General features: G+C 40.8%; 1 protein-coding gene and 1 long non-coding RNA gene across 3 annotated transcripts in view; one reads left to right on the plus strand and one right to left on the minus strand.

The window, feature by feature from the left end:
- Positions 1-26,711, plus strand: part of LOC139750278 (LYR motif-containing protein 2) — an 87,274-nt gene that overhangs the window by 48,923 nt on the left and 11,640 nt on the right. Inside the window, exon 3 of one of the 2 annotated variants that reach the window (XM_071664866.1) lies at positions 10,673-10,771. In XM_071664866.1, the coding sequence (XP_071520967.1) occupies positions 10,673-10,753 (81 nt within the window). In that variant the 3' untranslated portion in view covers positions 10,754-10,771. Of the gene's footprint in view, positions 1-10,672; positions 11,889-26,711 lie in introns of those variants that run through there. The other variant, XM_071664865.1, reaches the window with a different exon arrangement.
- The window catches only part of LOC139750279 (uncharacterized), a 39,410-nt gene continuing 24,714 nt past the window's right edge, over positions 12,016-26,711 (minus strand). Inside the window, exon 5 of the long non-coding RNA XR_011713109.1 lies at positions 12,016-13,178. This is a non-coding gene — a long non-coding RNA (uncharacterized lncRNA). The remainder of the gene's footprint in view (positions 13,179-26,711) is intronic.

Here is a 26,711-nt window from a genome sequence, read left to right on the forward strand (position 1 = left end):
GACAGCAACAAAGTATAATAAAAAATAAGATATATAGAATAATAAGGCATGTGTACGAGTAGGAAGAGATGAAAGTGATTGGTTCCCCGAGAATATCGATGTGCAGCAGGGGTGCGTGATGTCTCCATGGTTGTTTAATTTGTTTATGGATGGGGTGGTTAGGGAGGTCAGTGCAAGTTTTGGAGAGAGGGGCAAGTATTTAGTCTGATCTGAGGGAGAGGGCTTGGGAAGTGAGTCAGTTGTTTGCTGGTGATACAGCACTGGTGGCTGATTCAGGTGAGAAACTGCAGAATTTGGTGGCTGAGTTTGGTAAAGTGTGTGAAAGAAGAAAGTTGAGAGGAAATGTGAATAAAAGCAAGTTTATTCAATTCACTAGGTTTGAGGGACAAATTACTTGGTAGGTAAGTCTGAATAGAGGAAAACTGGAGGAAGTGAAGTGTTTTAGATATCTGGGACTTAGATATCTGTGGACTTAGCGGCAGATGGAAGCGGAAGTGAGACACTGGGTGGGAGAGGGAGTGAAGGTTCTTGGAGTGTTGAAGAATGTGTGGAAGGTGAGAACATTATCTTGAAGAGCAAAAATGGGTATGTTTGAGGGAATAATGGTTCCAACAATGTTATATGGTTGCGAGGAATGGGCTATAGATAGAGTTGTGTGGAGGAGGGTGGATGTGTTGGAAATGAAATGTTTGAGGACAGTATGTGGTGTGAGGTGGTTTGATCGAGTAAGTAATGAAAGGATAAGAGAGATGTGTGGTAATAAAAAGAGGTTGGTTGAGAGAGCAAAAGAGGATGTAATGATATGGTTTGGTCACAAGGAGAGAATAAGTGAGGAAAGCTTGACAGAGAGGATATATGCATCAAAGATACAGGGAACAAGAAGTGGAAAACCAAATTAGAGGTGGAAGGATGGAGTGAAAAAGATTCTGAGTGATTGGGGTCTGAACATATAGGAGGGTGAAAGGCATGCAAGGGATAGAGTGAATTAGAGTGATGTGTTATACCCAGATGGACGTGCTGTGAATGGATTGAACCAGGGAACGTGAAGTGTCTGGGGTAAAACATGGAAAGTTTTCTGGGGCCTGGATGCGGAAAGGGAGCTGTGGTTTTGGTGCATTACACATGATAGCTAGAGACTGAGTGTGAATGAAGGCCCATTTTCTCTTTTGATAGGCGAGGGGGGGGATGCTATTTCATGTGGCGGAGTGGCGATGGGAAGGAATGAAGGCAGCAAATATGAATATGTACACGTGTATATATATATATATATGTCTGTGCATATATATATGTATGTATATGTTGAAATGTGGATTTGGCATCGGATGGACCCATGGAAGCGGAAGGGAGTCACAGGGTTGGGGAGGAGGCAAAGGTTCTAGGAGTGTTGAAGAATGTGTGGAAGGTGAGAATGTTATCTCAGAGAGCAAAAATGGGTATGTTTGAAGGAATAGTGGTTCCAACAATGTTGTATGGTTGTGAGGCATGGGCTATAGATAGAGTTGTGTGGAGGAGGTTGGATGTGTTGGAAATGAGATGTTTAAGGACATGTGGTGTGAGGTGGTTTGATCGAGTAAGTAATAAAGGGTAAGAGAGATGTGTGGTAATAAAAAGAGTGTGGTTAAGAGAAGAGTGTGTGTTGAAAGGTTTGGACACATGGAGAGAATAAGTGAGGAAACATTGAGAAAGAGGATATATGTGCCAGAGGTGGAAGGAAGAAGGAGAAGCAGTAGACCAAATTGGAGGTGGAAAGATGGAGTGAAAAAGATTTTGAGCGATCAGGGCATGAACATACATGAGGGTGAAAGGCTTTCTAGGAATAGAGTGAATTGGAACAATGTGGTATACTGGGGTTGACGTGCTGCAAGAGGTGAAAAAGAGGGCAAATGAGAGTTAGGGTTAGAGAGTATCATTAAAGTTTAGGGAGAGTAAAAATATGTTTTGTTGAACTGAGTGCATAAAATAAGAACAAATGAGAAGATTGTTGAAGGGGGCATTTCGGGAGGTAATAAGAAGTGACAGAGTGAGAAGATGGAGTGAGTATTTTGAAGGTTTGTTGAATGTGTTTTATGATAGAGTGGCAGATATAGGTTGTTTTGCTTGGGGTGGTGTGCCAAGTGAGTGTCAGGGAGAATGGTTTGGTAAACAGAGAAGAGGTAGTGAGAGCTTTGTGGAAGATGAATGCCAGCAAGGTGGTGGGTTTGGATGGTATTGCGTGGAATTTATTCAAAAAGGGGGGTGACTGTGTTGTTGATTGGTTATTAAGGATATTCAGTGAATGTATGTGTGGATCATGATGAAGTGCCTGAGGATTGGTGGAATTCATACATAGTGCCATTGTACAAAGGCAAAGGGGATAAAGATGAGTGTTCAAATTACAGAGGCATAAGTTTGTTGAGTATTCGTGGGAAATTATATGGGAGGGTATTGATTAAGAGGGTAAAGGCATGTACAGAGCATCAGATTGGAGAAGAGCAGTGTGGTTTTAGAAGTGGTAGAGGATGCGTGGATCATGTGTTTCCTTTGAAGAATGTGAGAAATACTTCGAAAAATAGATGGATTTGTATGTAACATTTATGGATCTGGAGAAGGCATATGATAGGGTTGATATTTATGCTTTGTGGAAGGTTTTAAGAGTATTATATAGTGTGGGAGGTAAGTTGCTAGAAGCAGTGAAAAGTTTTTACCAATGATGTAAAACACGTGTATGAGTAAGAAGAGAGGAAAGTGATTGGTTCCCAGTCAATGTTTGTTTGTGGCAGGGGTGCATGATGTCTCCATAGTTGTTTAATTTATTTATGGAAGGGGTGGTTAGGGAGGTAAATCCAAGAGTTTTGGAGAGAGGGGCAAGTATGCAGTATGTTATGGATGAGAGGGCTTGGGAAGTGAGTCAATCATTGTTCACTAATGATACAGCGCTGATGGCTGATTCAGGTGACAAACTGCAGAAGCTGGTGACTGAAGTTGGTAAAGTGTGTGAAAAAGAAAGCTGAAAGTAAATGTGAATAACAGCAAGGTTATGAGGTTCTGTGGGGTTGAGGAACAAGTTATTCGGAGGTAAGTTTGAATGGAGAAAACTGGAGGAAGTGAAGTGTTTTAGGTATCTGGGAGTGGATTTAGCAGCGGATGGAAACGTGGAAGCGAAAGTGAGTCACAGGTTGGGGGAGGTTAAAGGTTCAGGAAGCATTGAAGAATGTGTGGAAGGCAAGAATGTTATCTTGGAGAGAAAATATGGGTATGTTTGAAGAAATAGTGGTTCCAACAATGTTATATGGTTGCGAGGCATGGGCTACATATAGGATTGTGCAGAGGAGAGTGAGTGCGTTGGAAATGAAATGTTTGATTACAATATGTGGTGTGAGGTGGTTTGATCCAGTAAGTAATGAAAGGGTAAGAGAGATGTGTGGTAATAAAAAGAGTGTGTTTGAGAGAACAGAAGAGGGTGCATTGAAATGGTTTGGTCACATGGAGAGAATGAGTGAGGAAAGATTGATAAAGAGGATATATGTGTCAGAGGTAGAGGGAACAAGGTGAAGCAGGAGACCAAATTGGAGGTGGAAGGCTGGACTGAAAAAGATTTTGAGCGATTGGAGCCTGAACATACAGGAGGGTGAAAGGTGTGCAAGGAATGGAGTGAATTGGAACGATGAGGTATACCATGGTCAACATGCTGTGAATGGATTGAACCAGGACATGTGAAGCGTCTGGGGTAAACCATGGAAAGTTTTGTGGGACCTGGATGTGGAAAGGTAGCTGTGGTTTCGGTGTATTACGGATGACAGCTAGAGACTGAATGTGAACGTATGTGGCCTTTGTTGTCTTTTCCTAGCACTACCTTGCATGTTTGGGGGGGGGTTGCCATTTCATGTGTGGTGGGGTGGTGATGGGACTGGATGAAGGCAGCAAGTATGAACATGTACATATGTGTATATGTATATGTATGTATACGTTGAAATGAATAGGTATGTCTGTGAGCGTGTGTGGGTGTTTATGTATGAGCATGTGTGAGTGCTTATGTATATACATATGTATGTTGGTAGGTTGGGCTATTCTTTCGTCTGTTCCCTTATGCTACCTCACTGACGCGGGAGACAGCAACAAAGTATAATAAAAAATAAGATATATAGAATAATAAGGCATGTGTACGAGTAGGAAGAGATGAAAGTGATTGGTTCCCCGAGAATATCGATGTGCAGCAGGGGTGCGTGATGTCTCCATGGTTGTTTAATTTGTTTATGGATGGGGTGGTTAGGGAGGTCAGTGCAAGTTTTGGAGAGAGGGGCAAGTATTTAGTCTGATCTGAGGGAGAGGGCTTGGGAAGTGAGTCAGTTGTTTGCTGGTGATACAGCACTGGTGGCTGATTCAGGTGAGAAACTGCAGAATTTGGTGGCTGAGTTTGGTAAAGTGTGTGAAAGAAGAAAGTTGAGAGGAAATGTGAATAAAAGCAAGTTTATTCAATTCACTAGGTTTGAGGGACAAATTACTTGGTAGGTAAGTCTGAATAGAGGAAAACTGGAGGAAGTGAAGTGTTTTAGATATCTGGGACTTAGATATCTGTGGACTTAGCGGCAGATGGAAGCGGAAGTGAGACACTGGGTGGGAGAGGGAGTGAAGGTTCTTGGAGTGTTGAAGAATGTGTGGAAGGTGAGAACATTATCTTGAAGAGCAAAAATGGGTATGTTTGAGGGAATAATGGTTCCAACAATGTTATATGGTTGCGAGGAATGGGCTATAGATAGAGTTGTGTGGAGGAGGGTGGATGTGTTGGAAATGAAATGTTTGAGGACAGTATGTGGTGTGAGGTGGTTTGATCGAGTAAGTAATGAAAGGATAAGAGAGATGTGTGGTAATAAAAAGAGGTTGGTTGAGAGAGCAAAAGAGGATGTAATGATATGGTTTGGTCACAAGGAGAGAATAAGTGAGGAAAGCTTGACAGAGAGGATATATGCATCAAAGATACAGGGAACAAGAAGTGGAAAACCAAATTAGAGGTGGAAGGATGGAGTGAAAAAGATTCTGAGTGATTGGGGTCTGAACATATAGGAGGGTGAAAGGCATGCAAGGGATAGAGTGAATTAGAGTGATGTGTTATACCCAGATGGACGTGCTGTGAATGGATTGAACCAGGGAACGTGAAGTGTCTGGGGTAAAACATGGAAAGTTTTCTGGGGCCTGGATGCGGAAAGGGAGCTGTGGTTTTGGTGCATTACACATGATAGCTAGAGACTGAGTGTGAATGAAGGCCCATTTTCTCTTTTGATAGGCGAGGGGGGGGATGCTATTTCATGTGGCGGAGTGGCGATGGGAAGGAATGAAGGCAGCAAATATGAATATGTACACGTGTATATATATATATATATGTCTGTGCATATATATATGTATGTATATGTTGAAATGTGGATTTGGCATCGGATGGACCCATGGAAGCGGAAGGGAGTCACAGGGTTGGGGAGGAGGCAAAGGTTCTAGGAGTGTTGAAGAATGTGTGGAAGGTGAGAATGTTATCTCAGAGAGCAAAAATGGGTATGTTTGAAGGAATAGTGGTTCCAACAATGTTGTATGGTTGTGAGGCATGGGCTATAGATAGAGTTGTGTGGAGGAGGTTGGATGTGTTGGAAATGAGATGTTTAAGGACATGTGGTGTGAGGTGGTTTGATCGAGTAAGTAATAAAGGGTAAGAGAGATGTGTGGTAATAAAAAGAGTGTGGTTAAGAGAAAAGAAGAGTGTGTGTTGAAAGGTTTGGACACATGGAGAGAATAAGTGAGGAAACATTGAGAAAGAGGATATATGTGCCAGAGGTGGAAGGAAGAAGGAGAAGCAGTAGACCAAATTGGAGGTGGAAAGATGGAGTGAAAAAGATTTTGAGCGATCAGGGCATGAACATACATGAGGGTGAAAGGCTTTCTAGGAATAGAGTGAATTGGAACAATGTGGTATACTGGGGTTGACGTGCTGCAAGAGGTGAAAAAGAGGGCAAATGAGAGTTAGGGTTAGAGAGTATCATTAAAGTTTAGGGAGAGTAAAAATATGTTTTGTTGAACTGAGTGCATAAAATAAGAACAAATGAGAAGATTGTTGAAGGGGGCATTTCGGGAGGTAATAAGAAGTGACAGAGTGAGAAGATGGAGTGAGTATTTTGAAGGTTTGTTGAATGTGTTTTATGATAGAGTGGCAGATATAGGTTGTTTTGCTTGGGGTGGTGTGCCAAGTGAGTGTCAGGGAGAATGGTTTGGTAAACAGAGAAGAGGTAGTGAGAGCTTTGTGGAAGATGAATGCCAGCAAGGTGGTGGGTTTGGATGGTATTGCGTGGAATTTATTCAAAAAGGGGGGTGACTGTGTTGTTGATTGGTTATTAAGGATATTCAGTGAATGTATGTGTGGATCATGATGAAGTGCCTGAGGATTGGTGGAATTCATACATAGTGCCATAAAGATGAGTGTTCAAATTACAGAGGCATAAGTTTGTTGAGTATTCGTGGGAAATTATATGGGAGGGTATTGATTAAGAGGGTAAAGGCATGTACAGAGCATCAGATTGGAGAAGAGCAGTGTGGTTTTAGAAGTGGTAGAGGATGCGTGGATCATGTGTTTCCTTTGAAGAATGTGAGAAATACTTCGAAAAATAGATGGATTTGTATGTAACATTTATGGATCTGGAGAAGGCATATGATAGGGTTGATATTTATGCTTTGTGGAAGGTTTTAAGAGTATTATATAGTGTGGGAGGTAAGTTGCTAGAAGCAGTGAAAAGTTTTTACCAATGATGTAAAACACGTGTATGAGTAAGAAGAGAGGAAAGTGATTGGTTCCCAGTCAATGTTTGTTTGTGGCAGGGGTGCATGATGTCTCCATAGTTGTTTAATTTATTTATGGAAGGGGTGGTTAGGGAGGTAAATCCAAGAGTTTTGGAGAGAGGGGCAAGTATGCAGTATGTTATGGATGAGAGGCTCGGGAAGCGAGTCAATTGTTGTTCGCTGATGATATAGCACTGGTGGCTGATTTAGGTAAGAAACTGCAGAAGTTGGGATATGAGATTGGTAAAGTGTGTGAAAGAAGAAAGTTAAGAGTAAATGTGAATAAGAGCAAGGTTATTAGGTTCAGTAAGATTGAGGGACAAGTTAATTGGGAGGTGAGTTTGAATGGAGAAAAACTGGAGGAAGTGAAGTGCTGTAGATATCTGGGACTGGATTTGGCAGCAGATGGAACAATGGAAGTGGAAAGTATGCAGTCTGTTGTGGATGAAAGGGTTTGGGAAGTGAGTTAGTTGTTGCTCGCTGATGATATAGCACTGGTGGCTGATTCGGGTTAGAAACTGCAGAAGCTGGTGATCGAGTTTGGTAAAGTGTGTGAAAGAAGAAAGCTGAGAGCAAATGTGAATAGGAACAAGGTTATTAGGTACAGTAGGGTTGAGGAACAAGTCAATTGGGAGGTAAGTTTGAATGGAGAAAAACTGGAGGAAGTGAAAAAGTATTTTAGATATCTTGGAGTGGATTTGGCAGCAGATGGAACCTTGAAGGTGGAAGTGAGTCACAGGGTGGGGGAGGGGGCGAATGTTGTGGGAGCGTTGAAGAGTGTGTGGAAGGCAAGAACATTATCTCGGAAAGCAAAAGTGGGTATGTTAGAAGGAATAGTGGTTCCAACAATGTTATATGGTTGAGGCTTTGGCTATAGATAGGGTTGTTCGGAGGTGGGTGGATGTGTTGGAAATGAGATGTTTGAGGACAATATGTGGTGTGAGGTGGTTTGATCAAGTAAGTAATTAAAGGGTATGAGAGATGTGTGGTAGTAAAAAGAATGTGGTTGAGAGAGCAGAAGAGGGTGTGTTGAAATGGTTTGGTCACATGGAGAGAATGAGTGAGGAAAGATTGACAAATGTGATTGATATATGTGTCAGAGGCGGAGGAAACGAGAAGTGGGAGACCAAATTGGAGGTGGAAGGATGGAGTGAAAAAGATTTTGAGCGATCGGGGCCTGAAAATGCAGGAGGTTGAAAGGCGTGCAAAGAATAAGAGTGAATTGCAACGATTTGGTATACCAGGGTCGATGTGCTGTCAATGGATTGAACCAGGGCATTTGAAGCATCTAGGGTAGATCATGGAAAGTTTTGTGGGGCCTGGAATGTTGAAAGGGAGCTGTGGTTTCAGTGCATTATACATGACAGCTAGAGTGAGTGTATACAAATGTGGCCTTTGTTGTCTTTTCCTAGCGCTACCTCGCGCATGTGCAGCGGGAGGCGGGTGTCATTGCATGTGTGGTGAGGTGGCTATGGGAATGAATAAAGGCAGCAAGTATGAATGATGTACATGTGTATATACGTATATGTCTATGTATATGTATGTATACGTTGAAATATATAGGTATGTATATGTGCGTGTGTGGATGTTTATGTATATGCATGTGTATGTGGATGGGTTGGGCCATTCTTTCATCTGTTTCCTTGCACTACCTTGCTAACACGGGAGACAGCGACAAAGTATAATAATAAAATATATTTTATTTATTTATTTATTATACTTTGTCGTTGTCTTCCGCATTAGTGAGGTAGCATAAGGAAACAGATGAAAGAATGGCCCAACCCACCTGCATACACATGTATATACATAACGCCCACATACGCAAGTATACATACATATACATTTCAACATATACATACACAGACATATACATATATACACATGTACATATTCATACATGCTGCCTTCATCCATTCCTACCGCCACCCCACCATATGAAATGGCACCCCCCTCCCCTGCATGTGCACAAGGTAGTGCTAGGAAAAGACAACAAAGGGCACATTCGTTCACACTGTCTCTAGCTGTCATGTATAACGCACCAAATCCACAGCTCCCTTTGCACATCCAGGCCCCACAAAATTTTCCATGGTTTATACCAGACGCTTCACATGCCCTGGTTCAATCCACTGACAGCATGTCGACCCCAGTATACCACATCATTCCAATTCACTCTATTCCTTGCACGTCTTTCACCCTTCTGTATGTTCAGGCCCCAATCGCTCAAAATCTTTTTCACTCCATCCTTCCACTTCCAGTTTGGTCTCCCACTTATCCTAATTTCCTCTACCTCTGACATATATATCCTGTTTGTCAATTTTTCCTCATTTATTCTCTCCATGTGACTAAACCATTTCAATACCCCTCTTCTGCTCTCTGAACCACACTCATTTTATTACCACACATCTCTCTTACCCTTTCATTACTTACTCGATCAAACCACCTCACACCATATATTCTCCTCAAACATCTCAATTCCAACAAATCCACCCTCCTCTGCACAACCCTATCTATAGCACATGCCTCTCAACCATATAACATTGTTGGAACCACTATACCTTCAAACATACCCATTTTTGCTCTCTGAGATATCATTCTCGCATTCCACTCATTCTTCAATGCTCCCAGAACCTTCGCCCCCTCCCCACCCTGTAACTCACTTCCACTTACATGGTTCCATCCATTGCTAGATCCACTCCCAGATATCTAAAACATTTCACTTCCTCCAGTGTTTCTCCATTCAAACTTACCTCCCAATTTGCTTGTCCCTCAACCCTACTAAACTAATAACCTTGCTCTTATTCACATTTACTTTCTGCTTTCTTCTTTCACACACGTATCAAACTCAGTCACCAACTTGTGCAGTTTCTCACCCGAATCAGCCACCAGCACTGTATCATCAGCGAACAACAACTGACTCACTTCCCAAGCCCTCTCATCCACAACAGACTGCATACTTGCCCCTCTCTCCAAAACCTCCCTAACAACCCCATCCATAAACAAATTAAACAACCATGGAGACATCGTGCACCCCTGCCGCAAACCGACATTCACTGGGAAGCAATCACTTTCCTCTTTTCCTACTCACACATATGCCTTACATCCTCGATAAAAACTTTTCACTGCTTCTAGCAACTTACCTCCCACACCATATACTCTTAATACCTTCCACAGAGCATCTCTATCAACTCTATCATATGCCTTCTCCAGATCCATAAATGCTACATACAAATCCATCTGCTTTTCTAAGTATTTTTCACATATATTCATCAAAGAAACACCTAATCCACACATCCTCTACCACTTCTGAAACTACACTGCTCTTCCCCAATCTGATGCTCTGTACATGCCTTTACTCTTTCAATCAATACCCTCCCATATAACTTCCTAGGAATACTCAAGAAACTTATACCTTTGTAATTTGAACAGTCATCTTTATCCCCTTTGCCTTCGTACAATGGCATTATGCATGCATTCCGCCAATCCTCAGGCACTTCACCATAAACCATACATACTTGTGAGTAAGTATTTTGAAAGTTTGTTGAATGTGTTTGCTGATAGATTGGCAGATATATGGTGTTTTGGTTGAGGTGGTGCGTGAAGTGAGAGGGTCAGGGAGAATGATTTGGTAAACAGAGAAGAGGTAGTGAAAGCTTTGCGGAAGATGAAAGCCGGTAAGGCGGTGAGTTTGGATGGAATTGCTGTGAAATTTAATAAAAAAGGGGGTGACTGTTGTTGACTGGTTGGTGAGGATATTCAATGTATGTATGGTTCATATATATTTGTACATGTGTATATATATTATTGATGTGATGACTATCGATATTGAACATGATTTTGATGTACCATGTATATTTTTAACAGTTTCTTTTCTATCTTTCAGGAGGTTATCAAAGTATTGATAATGCAAGGGAAGAAACAACTGGAGGAGCTAGAAAAGACTATAAAGATAGCAAAGTCTTAGTTACTATATACATATTTTGTAAGTTTTACAAGAGTCTGTATTATGCACATATTGAAGATAGCAGTCATAGTAATCATTTTGAAAGCTGTGCAATTGGTTGTAATGAGCAGGTATTGGAAACATTTTTTTTCTTTACTTTTCTGTAAAGTTTAGGAGCTTCTCATGGAGCAATTCTGCAATTAGTGTAGATGAAAATTACAATACATAGTTTTACAATGACATGTAACCCCTCGTAGCTGCAACAGCATTTAAGAAAAAATTCTTATTTTTGTATTTTTAAAAAAATGATTCAAGATATACAAGATATTCTTTTCACTCATATATATGATTCTGTCTTGACAAATACTTTTCAATTCATATCCCACCCTCTTACAAAAATTTCTTTCAATTCTTATCTACCCCAATGGCAGTTGAGCTTTTAAACAAAACATGTTAACCAGCACTCACTTTCTCCACAAGTTATCTCTGCCTTTTTCTATTATTTTCTGTCTCCAAAGTATGTGTAGTAATTTCTTTGCCAAAAATATCACCGCTCAGATAGGAGATACAATTGATCGATGTACTCTTAGGGAATGGCAGTCCACATTGTTTGATGTGCAATCTTTTCTTACTCGTTTGAATATTCAGCTAACTTTTTTTACCATTAATAGCCTATAATGGTCTCTTCCATCACCAGGAATGAGAGGGGAAAGAGTAATATTCTCTTCAGTATCCCTACTACCACCATTATAAATGCACAATTGTTGACCTATAGATTGTGTACATGGTGACCCTGGGGAAAATATTGATGGATGATTTATGAGTATTGGAGGAACTATTTTGACATGTATCAGTGAAGAAGTATAACATGAATGTAAAATAAGTGATTTGGAGAGGAATTTTTACCAAGATTACACAAGAAAGAGGGAGGCCGGCACAAGAATCATACCACTACCCTCAAGCTTGTGGAAGAAATTATATAACTGGGGCTCATTTTCTTTATATGTAATTTTAGGATGTTGGTATACTTTGCTAACAAAAGATAGATGAATATTTCCAAAAAAATAACACCCCAATATGCTTCCTCCATGTGGCAGCCACATGCTGTCCTTATAGTAATTCAATGTAAATAGTGTATTACAGTATATCTAAGATATATTCATGTTTTTCTCCTCTAACATTGTGCCTGTGAATAGAATAGAATGGATCGTAAGACTAAGCTCAAGATAAAGAAACAAATCCTTTAATATCCTCCAACAAGCCAGCCAATCAATTTTGCAGTTTTCTTTTTTTTTTTTTTTGTGAAAGGTGTATTTTTCAATATACATGTTCTCACCATTGCTGCACCTTTGCATGAAATAAGTATAGTGTAAAGACAGGAATACCATCTACACATCTTGCTTCCTTTGTGCCCCTCATTCAGCAGTGGATCAGGCAACACAGAGGTATAGATACAACTTTCTGCATGTTTTCTCTTACTTTAGAATGCAAAGCTCTTTTCATAAAGGAAAAACCTATTTTTTCTCCCCATAATGGACTTTTTGACTATGCCAGTGATTGCTGGAATTACAGAAAATACGACTGTCACACTAAATGTGATATAGGAGGTGCTTAAGTGAATGGATGCTGGCAAAAAACTTAAAGGCCTGTCTACATGAGCGGGCCTGATCGGCGGGCTTGCCCGTTAACGGGCATATTTGACAGGCAAATGATCAAATTGCCCGAAAGCCCGCCGAGCGAAATCACTGAGCTGGTGCCCGGTAGCTGGAGTTTTTACCCTGCCAGACGCAAGATAATATCGTGAACCCACAGCGGACCTTTATCCCACATCCCACGGCATAGTAGCACAGTGAACATTTAATGATGGCAGCCCAGGATAACTCTAGTGAGCCACCAACAATTTTTTGGTCTAAAGCACTTACTAGTACTTTGATTGACCTTTATCGTAAAGTTGCTTCCAGACAAGCTTCTGCTGTAATGCTGTTTCTCATAACTGTGTCTTTCTTCACTATGTATGGCTCCACCTTTGATAACAAGATGTAAAAAGTGCTTACACTCATCCTCAGGTAATTTCTGAAGTCGTGTTCCTCACTACTTTGTAGTTCATGAAGTATTGTTGCAGTGCTTCCAAACATACTTCTTTTCTTTAACCAATCTTTACACCATATCCTTTTCTTCTTGAGACACAAAGCTATTATCATAGAGTACAAAATCTTTTTCTTGACAATGCTAGGCACCATGGTTCTCGTACCGCACTCCACCCGCTACTGGCAACATCGTCGGGCAGGCCCAGCTGTTCATCACTTCGGTCGTGTGGACAACATTCACAGGCAGGCCCACCAAAATTTGCCCGTTAACGGGCAAACCCGCCGATCAGGCCCGCTCGTGTAGACAGGCCTTAAAGCTATTGCCACATCCATAGATCTTGCTTACTTAACTGTGACATCTGTCAAGAAGAATAAACATAGAATAGTTTAGATTTTTGTGTGGCACTGCATTAACTGATAAAATAGTGGCCATAGAAAAAATGTGATGTGAAGGAAAATGTAGGAAATCTACAGAATAGCTGGATTGAGGGCCAAAAATCAGAGAAACATGTCACTGGCAATTATGATTATCCAGTAGAAGGCTGTCTTTAAATAGTGACTTGAGTAAAGTAGGTGAGACAGGTCAGGAGAAAACTTTTTGTTCAAGTAAAAGGTGGTTTCAGCTTCAAAATATGTCAGTTTATATATCATATGAATGATACAGTAACCTAAGAACAGATTTTTTAAAACAATATTGAGGAAGGAGCTTACAAGCCTCATATGATTAATGTGGTTCAGACTAGCTTAATCAGGAAACAAGTGCTACCTGGGATACTCATTAGCGAGAACATAGAGACTGCTCCAGTGTTTAAGGCAACCAAAAGTCACATGGTGCTTTAACTGAGGGAGGGAATGCTTAGGGAGATTTTTACACTTTAGCCCATCCTATTGTTTCATTTATAAAATCCCAAGGTTATAAAGAACTACATAAAAAGTCTGATTTGGTGTTTTAACTTGAAGGTTTGTGCCATTCCAACATTTTTCATGACTGTTTTTATCTAACTGTAGGTGGCTTATCTCTCGGCAGATATTTAACTTGTAAACTGTTACTTATTCTTGAAATGTATTAGGCCATCTTCAGCCAAGATGTATCCTGTGCAAGTGCATGATAAGTCTTGGACAGCCTCCAAATCACCACACACATACATGCACTCTTCTCAAAAAGAGAATCAAAAAATATTGCACATCATTTCTGTTTAGCTGTTATCTAGATAGAAATGCACAGCATATAAACCATCACAAAAGAAATACAGATATAAATGGATTTCTTTTTTTTTTTTAATTTTTAAAAGAAGTGACATTGTCTTCTTCATCGGTTTATGAAAATATTTTGGTTGATAGGGGCTTCATCACTGGTTTGACAATTTTCCTTTTTTGTTTTCCAAGAATGACCAGCATGTCACAGACAAATAATATGCCTTAGTCAAGGCCATTTATGGTAAAAAAAGAAAAAGGAAAAAAAAGTTGAAGAGAAAGCGTCTGTAGACCTGACTATTAGATGAAGAAAAGTAAAGAGAGACAAAAGAAGGAAAAAATCCCTCGGCCAAAAGAACAGAGAGATATCAAAATGGCCAATCCTTGAGTGGCCTCTCTCCATGAAGTGTGGGAAACAGCAGCCAAACACGTGCCACGGGTCCTGACCCTAGGGATAGGGATACATGCAGACAGTTCATCAGAACAGTGACCGAAGTGATACCTACTGAAAAGTGAGAAAAGCAATCAGAAAAGGAAGGTTGAAGAGAAGTGGTCAGGAATATTAATGAGACGAAGGCCTTGCGATTCCATTCTAATTAACAGAGTTGTGGAGGGCGAACCCCCCTTCCCCTGATGTATGAACAGTATTCCACACTGAAGCAAATAAAAGTAAAACCCCTGTAGATGTGGAACAGCTGCTCACTCGAAAAATAAATATAGGACCTACACAACACTCCTAGTTTTGGTAAGCACACTTGGTAAAGTTGATTATATGGGGTTTCTAAGACAAAGTGGAGGAGATGGTTATGCCCAAAATGTTTTATTTTATTACATGGTTGAACTGTGGTGTTTTAAGACTGAACAGAGGGAAAGCAAATGATTCGTAGATAGAGATAGAGGGAAAAATTACATATTAGCACTCAAATTTCACAAGGTTACCACTAACTCACTTCAAACTGCTGCACAGATCAGAAATATGATCAGTACAAGAAAGAGGAGTATTAAAGAAAGGAGAGGAGGAAATACAAGCTGAAGTATGTACAGTGGAATCATCAGCATAAGAGTGAATAGTGTTAAAAATAAGAGATCACTTATTGGGAGAAGACTGAGAGTAGGTGATAGGACTGAACCATGACAGCTAGAGATTGAGTGTGAGCGCAAGTGGCCTTTGCCGTCTTTTCCTATTGCTACCTCGTACGGGGGAGGGGGGAGTCATTTCATGTGTGGTAGGGTGGCGACGGGAATGAATGAAAGCAGTAAGTATGAATTATGTACATATATGTATATGTCTGTGTGTGTATGTATATATATATGTGCGTGTTTGGACGTGTATGTATATACATATATATATATATATATATATATATATATATATATATATATATATATATATATATATATTTATTTTTTTTTTTTTTTCATACTATTCGCCATTTCCCGCATTAGCGAGGTAGCGTTAAGAACAGAGGACTGGGCCTTTGAGGGAATATCCTCATATGGCCCCCTTCTCTGTTCCTTCTTTTGGAAAATTTAAAAAAAAATGAGAGGGGAGGATTTCCAGCCCCCCGCTCCCTTCCCTTTTAGTCGCCTTCTACGACATGCAGGGAATACGTGGGAAGTATTCTTTCTCCCCTATATATATTTATCTATTTATTCACTTTGCCCTGTCGCTGTCCCCCGCGCCAGCGAGGCAGCGCAAGGAAATATATATATATGTATTATATATATATATATATATATATATATATATATATATATATATATATATATATATATATATATATATAAAAAATATATATGTATATATATATATATATATATATATATATATATATATATATATATATATATATATTATTATTATTATTATACTTTGTCGCTGTCTCCCGCGTTTGCGAGGTAGCGCAAGGAAACAGACAAAAGAAATGGCCCAACCCCCCCCATACACATGTATATACATACGTCCACACACGCAAATATACATACCTACACAGCTTTCCATGGTTTACCCCAGACGCTTCACATGCCTTGATTCAATCCACTGACAGCACGTCAACCCCGGTATACCACATCGCTCCAATTCACTCTATTCCTTGCCCTCCTTTCACCCTCCTGCATGTTCAGGCCCCGATCACACAAAATCTTTTTCACTCCATCTTTCCACCTCCAATTTGGTCTCCCTCTTCTCCTTGTTCCCTCCACCTCCGACACATATATCCTCTTGGTCAATCTTTCCTCACTCATCCTCTCCATGTGCCCAAACCACTTCAAAACACCCTCTTCTGCTCTCTCAACCAAGCTCTTTTTATTTCCACACATCTCTCTTACCCTTACGTTACTCACTCGATCAAACCACCTCACACCACACATTGTCCTCAAACATCTCATTTCCAGCACATCCATCCTCCTGCACACAACTCTATCCATAGCCCACGCCTCGCAACCATACAACATTGTTGGAACCACTATTCCTTCAAACATACCCATTTTTGCTTTCCGAGATAATGTTCTCGACTTCCACACATTCTTCAAGGCCCCCAGAATTTTCGCCCCCTCCCCCACCCTATGATCCACTTCCGCTTCCATGGTTCCATCCGCTGCCAGATCCACTCCCAGATATCTAAAACACTTCACTTCCTCCAGTTTTTCTCCATTCAAACTCACCTCCCAATTGACTTGACCCTCAGCCCTACTGTACCTAATAACCTTGCTCTTATTCACATTTACTCTTAACTTTCTTCTTCCACACACTTTACCAAACTCAGTCACCAGTTACTGCAGTTTCTCACATGAATCAGCCACCAGCGCTGTATCATCAGCGAACAACAACTGACTCACTTCCCAAGCTCTCTCATCCCCAACAGACTTCATACTTGCCCCTCTTTCCAAAACTCTTGCATTTACCTCCCTAACAACCCCATCCATAAACAAATTAAACAACCATGGAGACATCACACACCCCTGCCGCAAACCTACATTCACTGAGAACCAATCACTTTCCTCTCTTCCTACACGTACACATGCCTTACATCCTCGATAAAAACTTTTCACTGCTTCTAACAACTTTCCTCCCACACCATATATTCTTAATACCTTCCACAGAGCATCTCTATCAACTCTATCATATGCCTTCTCCAGATCCATAAATGCTACATACAAATCCATTTGCTTTTCTAAGTATTTCTCACATACATTCTTCAAAGCAAATCCACACATCCTCTACCACTTCTGAAACCACACTGCTCTTCCCCAATCTGATGCTCTGTACATGCCTTCACCCTCTCAATCAATACCCTCCCATATAATTTACCAGGAATACTCAACAAACTTATACCTCTGTAATTTGAGCACTCACTCTTATCCCCTTTGCCTTTGTACAATGGCACTATGCACGCATTCCGCCAATCCTCAGGCACCTCACCATGAGTCATACATACATTAAATAACCTTACCAACCAGTCAACAATATTGCAGTGGAATTTATTAAAAAAGGGGGTGACTGTATATATATATATATATATATATATATATACAAACAGATATATACATACATACACATGTGCATAATTCATAGTCTACCCTTATCATTCCCTTTGCCACCCCACCACACATGAAATGAAAACTCCCTCTCCCCACATGTGTGCGAGGTAGTGCCAGGAAAAGACAACAAAGGCCTCATTCGTTCACACTCAGTCTCTAGCTGTCATGTATAATGCATCAAAACCACAGCTCCCTTTCCAAATCCAGGCCCCATAAAACTTTCCCCAGACGCTTCACATACCCTGGTTCAATCCACTGACAGCACGTCGACCCTAATATACCACATCGTTCCAATTCACTCTATTCCTTGCACGCCTTTTGCCCTCCTGCATGTTCAGGCCCCGAACACTCAAAATATTTTTCACTCCATCTTTCCACCTCCAATTTGGTCTCCCACTTCTCCTCGTTCCCTCCACCTTTGACACATATATCCTCTTTGTCAATCTTTCCTCACTCATTCTCTCCATGTGACCAAACCATTTCAAAACATCCTCTTCTGCTCTCTCAACCACACCCTCTTTATCACCCACATCTCTCTTACCCTTTCATTACTTACTCGATCAAACCACCTCACATCATACAGTCTTCAAACACCTCATTTCCAGCACATCCACCCTCCTCCGCACAATTCTATCTATAGCCCACGCCTCGCAACCATATAACATTGTTGGAACCACTATTCCTTCAAACATACACATTTTTGCTTTCCAATATAACGTTCTTGACTTCCACACATTCTTCAACACTCCCAGAACTTTTGCCCCCTCTCCCACCCTATGATTCACTTCCGCTTCCACGGTTCCATCCGCTGCCAAATCCACTTCCAGATATCTAAAACTCTTCACTTCCTCCAGTTTTTCTCCATTCAAACTTACCTTCCAATTGACTTGTCCCTCAACCCTTCTACACCTAATAACCTTGCTCTTATTCACATTTACTCTCAACTTTCTTCTTTCACACACTTTACCAAGCTCAGTCACCAGCTTCAGCAGTTTCTCACCCGAATCAGCCTCCAGCACTGTATCATCAGCGAACAACAACTGACTCACTTCCCAAGCTCTCTCATCCACAACAGACTGCATACTTGCCCCTCTTCCAAAACTCTTGCATTCATCTCCCTAACGACCCCATCCATAAACAAATCAAACAACCATGGAGACATAACGCACCCCTGCCGCAAACCAACATTCACTGAAAACCAATCAATTTCCCCTCTTCCTACAATGTACACATGCCTTACATCCTCGATAAAAACTTTTCACTGCTTCTAACAACTTACCTCCCACACCATATATTCTTAATACCTTCCACAGAACATCTCTATCAACTCTTATCATATGCCTTCTCCAGATCCATAAATGCTACATACAAATCCATTGGCTTTTCTAAGTATTTTTCACATACATTCTTCAAAGCAAACACCTGATCCACACATCCTCTACCACTTCTGAAACCACACTGCTCTTCCCCAATCTGATGCTCTGTACATGCCTTCACCCTCTTATTCGATACCCTCCCGTATAATTTCCCAGGGATACTCAACAAACTTATACCTCTGTAATTTGAGGACTCACTCTTATCCCCTTTGCCTTTGCACACTGGCACTATGCAAGCATTCCGCCAGTCCTCAGGCACCTCACCATGAGTCATACATTTTTTTTTTTTTTTTTTTTTTTTTTTTATACCTCGTCGCTGTCTCCCGCGGTTGCGAGGTAGCGCAAGGAAACAGACGAAAGAAATGGCCCAAACCCCCCCCCATACACATGTACATACACACGTCCACACACGCAAAATACATACCTACACAGCTTTCCATGGTTTACCCCGGACGCTTCACATGCCTTGATTCAATCCACTGACAGCACGTCAACCCCTGTATACCACATCGCTCCAATTCACTCTATTCCTTGCCCTCCTTTCACCCTCCTCCATGTTCAGGCCCCGATCACACAAAATCCTTTTCACTCCATCTTTCCACCTCCAATTTGGTCTCCCTCTTCTCCTCGTTCCCTCCACCTCCGACACATATATCCTCTTGGTCAATCTTTCCTCACTCATTCTCTCCATGTGCCCAAACCATTTCAAAACACCCTCTTCTGCTCTCTCAACCACGCTCTTTTTATTTCCACACATCTCTCTTACCCTTACGTTACTTACTCGATCAAACCACCTCACACCACACATTGTCCTCAAACATCTCATTTCCAGCACATCCATCCTCCTGCGCACAACTCTATCCATAGCCCACGCCTCGCAACCATACAACATTGTTGGAACCACTATTCCTTCAAACATACCCATTTTTGCTTTCCGAGATAATGTTCTCGACTTCCACACATTTTTCAAGGCTCCCAAAATTTTCGCCCCCTCCCCCACCCTATGATCCACTTCCGCTTCCATGGTTCCATCCGCTGACAGATCCACTCCCAGATATCTAAAACACTTCACTTCCTCCAGTTTTTCTCCATTCAAACTCACCTCCCAATTGACTTGACCCTCAACCCTACTGTACCTAATAACCTTGCTCTTATTCACATTTACTCTTAACTTTCTTCTTCCACACACTTTACCAAACTCCGTCATACATACATTCAGTAAATAACCTTACCAACCAGTCAACAATACAGTCACCCCCTTTCTTAATAAATTCCACTGCAATACCATCCAAACCTGCTGCCTTGCCGGCTTTCATCTTCCGCAAAGCTTTTACTACCTCTTCTCTGTTTACCAAATCATTCTCCCTAACCCTCTAACTTTGCACACCACCTCGACCAAAACACCCTGTATATGCCACTCTGCCATCAAACACATTCAACAAACCTTTAAAATACTCACTCCATCTCCTTCTCACATCACCACTACTTGTTATCACCTCCCCATTAGCCCCCTTCACTGATGTTCCCACTTGTTCCCTTGTCTTACACACTTTATTTACCTCCCTCCAAAACATCTTTTTATTCTCCCTAAAATTTAATGATTCTCACCCCAACTCTTATTTGCCCTCTTTTTTGCCTCTTGCACCTTTCTGTTGACCTTCTGCCTCTTTCTTTTACACATCTCCCAGTCATTTGCATTATTTCCCTGCAAAAATTGTCCAAATGCCTCTCTCTTCTCTTTCACTAATAATCTTACTTCTTCATCCCACCACTCACTACCCTTTCTAATCTGCCCACCTCCCATGCTTCTCATGCCACAAGCATCTTTTGCACAAGCCATCACTGCTTCCTTAAATACATCCCATTCCTCCCCCACTCCCCTTACCTCCTTTGTTCTCACCTTTTTCCTTTCTGTACTTAGTCTCTCCTGGTACTTCCTCACATAAGTGTCCTTCCCAAGCTCACTTACTCTCACCACTCTCTTCACCCCAACATTCTTTTCTTTTCTGAAAACCTTTACAAATCTTCACCTTCGCCTCCACAAGATAATGATCAGACATCCCTCCAGTTGCACCTCTTAGCACATTAACATCCAAAAGTATCTCTTTCGCACACCTATGAATTAACACGTAACCCAATAACGCTCTCTGGCCATCTCTCCTACTTACATACATATACTTATGTATATCTCTCTTTTTAGACAGGTATTCCCAATCACCAGTCCTTTTTAGCACATAAATCTACAAGCTCTTCACCATTTCCATTTACAACACTGGGAACACCCCATGTACACCAATTATTCCCTCAACTGCCACATTACTCACCTTTGCATTCAAATCACCCATCACTATAACCTCGTCTTGTGCATCAAAACTACTAACACATGCACTCAGCTGCTCCCAAAACACTTGCCTCTCATGATCTTTCTTCTCATGCCCAGGTGCATATGTACCAATAATCACCCATCTCTCTCCATCCACTTTCAGTTTTACCCATATCAATCTAGAGCTTACTTTCTTACACTCTATCATATACTCCCACCACTCCTGTTTCAGGAGTAGTGCTACTCCTTCCCTTGCTCTTATCCTCTCACTAACCCCTGACTTTACTCCCAAGACATTCCCAAACCACTCTTCCCCTTTACCCTTGAGCTTCGTTTCCCTCAGAGCCAAAACATCCAGGTTCCTTTCCTCAAACATACTACCTATCTCTCCTTTTTTCTCATCATGGTTACATCCACACACATTCAGACATCCCAATCTGAGCCTTCAAGGAGGATGAGCACTCCCCGCATGACTCCTTCTTCTGTTTCCCGGTTTAGAAATTTAAAATACAAGGAGGGGAGGGTTTCTAGCCCCCCGCTCCCATCCCCTTTAGTCGCCTTCTATGACACATGAGGAATGCGTGGGAAGTATTCTTTCTCCCCTATCCCCAGCGATAATATATATATACATATATATATCTTTTTTCTTTTTCTTTTAAACTATTCGCCATTTCCCGTGTTAGCGAGGGAGCGTTAGGAACAGAGGACTGGGTCTTTTTTGGAATATCCTCACCTGGCCCCCTCTGTTCCTTCTTTTGGAAAATTAAAAAAAAAAAAAAAACGAGAGGGGAGGATTTCCAGCCCCCCGCTCCCTCCCCTTTTAGTCGCCTTCTACGACATGCAGGGAATATGTGGGAAGTATTCTTAATCCCCTATCCCCAGGGATACATATATATATATATATATGTGCATATATATATGCATATGTATATATATATACATATATATATATATATGCAGGAGGTGTTTGCTTTGAAAAATGTATATGAGAAATACTTAGAAAAGCAAATGGATTTATATGTAGCATTTATGGATGTGGAGAAGGCATATGATAAGAGTTGATAGAGATGCTCTGTGGAAGGTATTAAAAAAATATGGTGTGGGAGGTAAGTTGCTAGAAGCAGTTAAAAGTTTTTATCAAGGATGTAAGGCATGTTCATGTGTAGGAAGAGAGGGAAGTGATTTGTTCTCAGTGAATGTTGGTTTGCGGCAGGGGTGCATGATGTCTCCATGGTTGTTTAATTTGTTTATGGTTGGGGTTATTAGAGGTAAATGCAAGAGTTTTGGAAATGGGGCAAGTATGCAGTCTGTTTTGGATGAGAGAGCTTGGGAAGTGAATCAGTTGTTGTTCGCTGATGATACAGCGCTGGTGGCTGATTCATGTAAGAAACTGCAGAAGCTGGTGACTGAGTTTGGTAAAGTGTGTGAAAAAATAAAGCTGAGAGTAAATGTGAATAAGAGCAAGGTTATTAGGTACAGTAGGGTTGAGGGACAAGTCAACTGAGGGGTAAGTTTGAATTGAGAAAAACTGGAGGAAGTGAAGTGTTTTAGATATCTAGGAGTGGATTTGGCAGCGGATGGAACCATGGAAGCGGAAGTGAATAATAGGGTGGGGGAGGGGGGCAAAAGTTCAGGGGATGTTGAAAGATGTATGGAAGTCCAGAACATTATCTTGAAAAGCAAAAGTGTGTATGTTTAAAGGAATACTGGTTCCAACAATGTTATATGGTTGCGAGGCGTGGGCTATAGATAGAGTTGTGCGAAGGAGGGTGGATGTGCTAGAAATGAGATGTTTGAGGACAATATGTGGTGTGAGGCAGTTTGATCAAGTAAGTGATGAAAGGGTGAGAGAGATGTGTGGTAATAAAAAGAGTGTGGTTGAGAGAGCAGAAGAGGGTGTTTTGAAATGGTTTGGTCAAATGGAGAGAATGAGTGAGGAAATATTGACCAAGAGGATATATGTGTCAGAGGTGGAGAGAATGAGGAGATGTGGGAGACCAAATTGGAGGTGGAAAGATGGAGTGAAAAAGATTTTGAGTGATCGGGGCCTGAACATGCAGGAGGGTGAAAGGCGTGCAAGGAATAGAGTGAACTGGAACGATGTGCTATACCAGGGTCGATGTGCTGTCAATGGATTGAACCAAGGCATGTGAAGCGTCTGAGGTAAACCATGGAAAGTTTTGTGGGGCCTGGATGTGGAAAGAGAGCTGTGGTTTCGGTGCATTATACATGACAGCTAGAGACTGAGTGTGAACAAATGTGGCCTTTGTTGTCTTTTCCTAGCACTACCTCGCGCACATGTGGGGGGAGGGGGTTTTTATTTCATGTGTGGCGGGGTGGCGACGGGAATGAATATGGGCAGACAGTATGAATTATGTACACGTGTATATATGTATATGTCTGTGTATGTTTATATATGTATACGTCGAGATGTATAAGTATGTATATGTGCGTGTGTGGACGTGTATGTATATACATGTGTGTGTGGATGGGTGGGCCATTCTTTCATGTTTCCTTGCGCTACCTCACTAACGCGGGAGACAGCGACAAAGCATAATAAATAATATATAATAATGCAGGAGGGTGTGGATGTGCTGGAAATGAGATGTTTGAGGACAATATGTGGTGTGAGGTGGTTTGATCGAGTAAGTAATGTAAGGGTAAGAGAGATGTGTGGAAATAAAAAGAGTGTGGTTGAGAGAGCAGAAGAGGGTGTTTTGAAATGGTTTGGGCACATGGAGAGAATGAGTGAGGAAAGATTGACCAAGAGGATATATGTGTCGGAGGTGGAGGGAACAAGGAGAAGAGGGAGACCAAATTGGAGGTGGAAAGATGGAGTGAAAAAGATTTTGTGTGATCAGGGCCTGAACATGCAGGAGGGTGAAAGGAGGGCAAGGAATAGAGTGAATTGGAGCGATGTGGTATACCGGGGTTGACGTGCAGTCAGTGGATTGAATCAAGGCATGTGAAGCGTCTGGGGTAAACCATGGAAAGCTGTGTAGGTATGTATATTTGCGTGTATGGACGTATGTATATACATGTGTATGGGGGGGGGTTGGGCCATTTCTTTCGTCTGTTTCCTTGCGCTACCTCGCAAACGCGGGAGACAGCGACAAAGTATAATAAAAAAAAAAAAAATATATATATATATATATATATATATATATAATCCCTTTCCATTCAAAACTGCTTAAATTATACCAAACACAGCAGTAGAAAAGGTACAAAAATATATTTACATTAACAAAAATATGTGTGTGCTTTCAGAACATAAATATAACATGTTTATTCCTCACACAATGATCTCCCTCTACTTCTTTTTTCTGGTAAGTCTTCAGCATATAAATTGCCCTTAATCTAAAACATAATTCTTTGAAATCACCAAGTTGTGTACAGATATTATGATACATTTACCCGACAGCATTGTACAACTTCCTACCAAAACCTATTCAGAGAAAGAGCATAAATATTGCAATACTTTTTCTCCTTTCATATACAAATACTTCCTATTAATTGATTTTATCATTTACATGTTCCTTGGTCTCCTATAAACTGTAATAATGGTAAAAATACCTATTATAATTTATTCACAATTATGTAAACAAAATTTCATATTCTAACGTACGACAATAATACTTTTCAAAAGAATATAACGTACTGTAGATAATAACCTTACATAGAAAATTGAACAAAACATAATGGATAACTGAAATAATTAGTGGGAAAGAAGGGAGATAATTGTAACAACTTTCATCCATTACCTCTACATAATCAAACCTGACACATACACAATATGTATTTGTAACATCATCCTTTACAGAATTTCTATCATGATAAGGTATTATCATGTTTTCGTGACACAATTGGCTTGGCTTGCATCTTTCTGGAGTACTTACAATACAGTTCAATTCATTCACTCTTTTCTCAACAACCCAGGGACCATAAAATTTTGCTCTCAAAGGATTTCCTGTTTGAGACAGTAAAACCAACACTCAATCACCTGGTTTGAACTCCCTGCTTCTAGATTTCTTGTCATACCATACTTTCCTGTCTACTTAACACTTTCAAATTTTCTGCAGTAATCTCCCTAGCCCTACAAAATTTGCTTTTAACTGATACATACTTCAATAATCCCGGAGAATCACTCTTCCCAATCCATTTCTCTTTTAGCATACTCAATAGACCTCTTACTTCATGTCCAGACACTAACTCGAACGGACTGAAACCTTTAGATTCTTGTACTGCATCTCTAATTGCCAGCAATGCTAAAGGCAGATCCCTCATCCCAGTCTGCTGACAATTCCCCTCAATATATTCTCAAAGTATTTTTCAGTCTGATGGAATCTCTCCAAAACTCCTTGACTTTGGGGTGATAAGTACTTGACACCTTTTGTGTTATATGTAACCCCTTTAATATTTTCTTGAACACTCCAGAAGTCAAATCACTTCCCTCATCTGACTTTATAATTATAGGCATACCCACCCAGGAGAAATATTTCACTAACTTACAATATATTTAGAATGTATGCTACATAATGGTACTACTTCTGGAAATCTGGTAGATGTGCACATTATTGTCAATAACTACTGAATACCTTAGTGTTTTTGGCAAAGGACCTACATAATCAATTACAATTTTGCTAAAAGCTTTACAAAAAGCAGGAATTACCTGCAGTGGAGCTGGTTGTATAGTCTGGTTGGCTTTACCTACTCTCTGACATAATTCACAAGTCTTACAATACTGGGATACATCTTTCTTCATATTTGGCCAATAAAAATTAATTAACAATCTTTCAGTTGTCTTCCTAACTCCCAAATACCCAGATAAAACAAGAATGGATAAAGCAACAACATTTTTATTTATTTATTTTGCTTTGTCGCTGTCTCCCGCGTTTGTGAGGTAGCGCAAGGAAACAGACGAAAGAAATGGCCCAACCCACCCCCATACACATGTATATACATACACGTCCACACACGCAAATATACATACCTATACATCTCAATGTACACATATATATACACACACAGACACATACATATATACCCATGCACACAATTCACACTGTCTGTCTTTATTCATTCCCATCGCCACCTCGCCACACATGGAATACCATCCCCCTCCCCCCTCATGTGTGCAAGGTAGCACTAGGAAAAGACAACAAAGGCCCCATTCGTTCACACTCAGTCTCTAGCTGTCATGCAATAATGCCCGAAACCACAGCTCCCTTTCCACATCCAGGCCCCACACAACTTTCCATGGTTTACCCCAGACACTTCACATGCCCTGATTCAAGCAACAACATGTACCCTATAATTCTTTGGAAAAACAGTCTGTTCTTTGACCTCCCAGTGATCAGATGCTGGAAAATGAGCAGGCCTCCACTTTCTCATTAACACACCATTCTGTACATAAAATTCAAGTGACACATCACTCTCACTCCCATTTCTAGCAGTTTCAT

The sequence above is a fragment of the Panulirus ornatus genome, chromosome 9 (assembly GCF_036320965.1).
Source record: "Panulirus ornatus isolate Po-2019 chromosome 9, ASM3632096v1, whole genome shotgun sequence".
NCBI classification, from domain to species: Eukaryota; Metazoa; Arthropoda; class Malacostraca; order Decapoda; family Palinuridae; genus Panulirus; species Panulirus ornatus.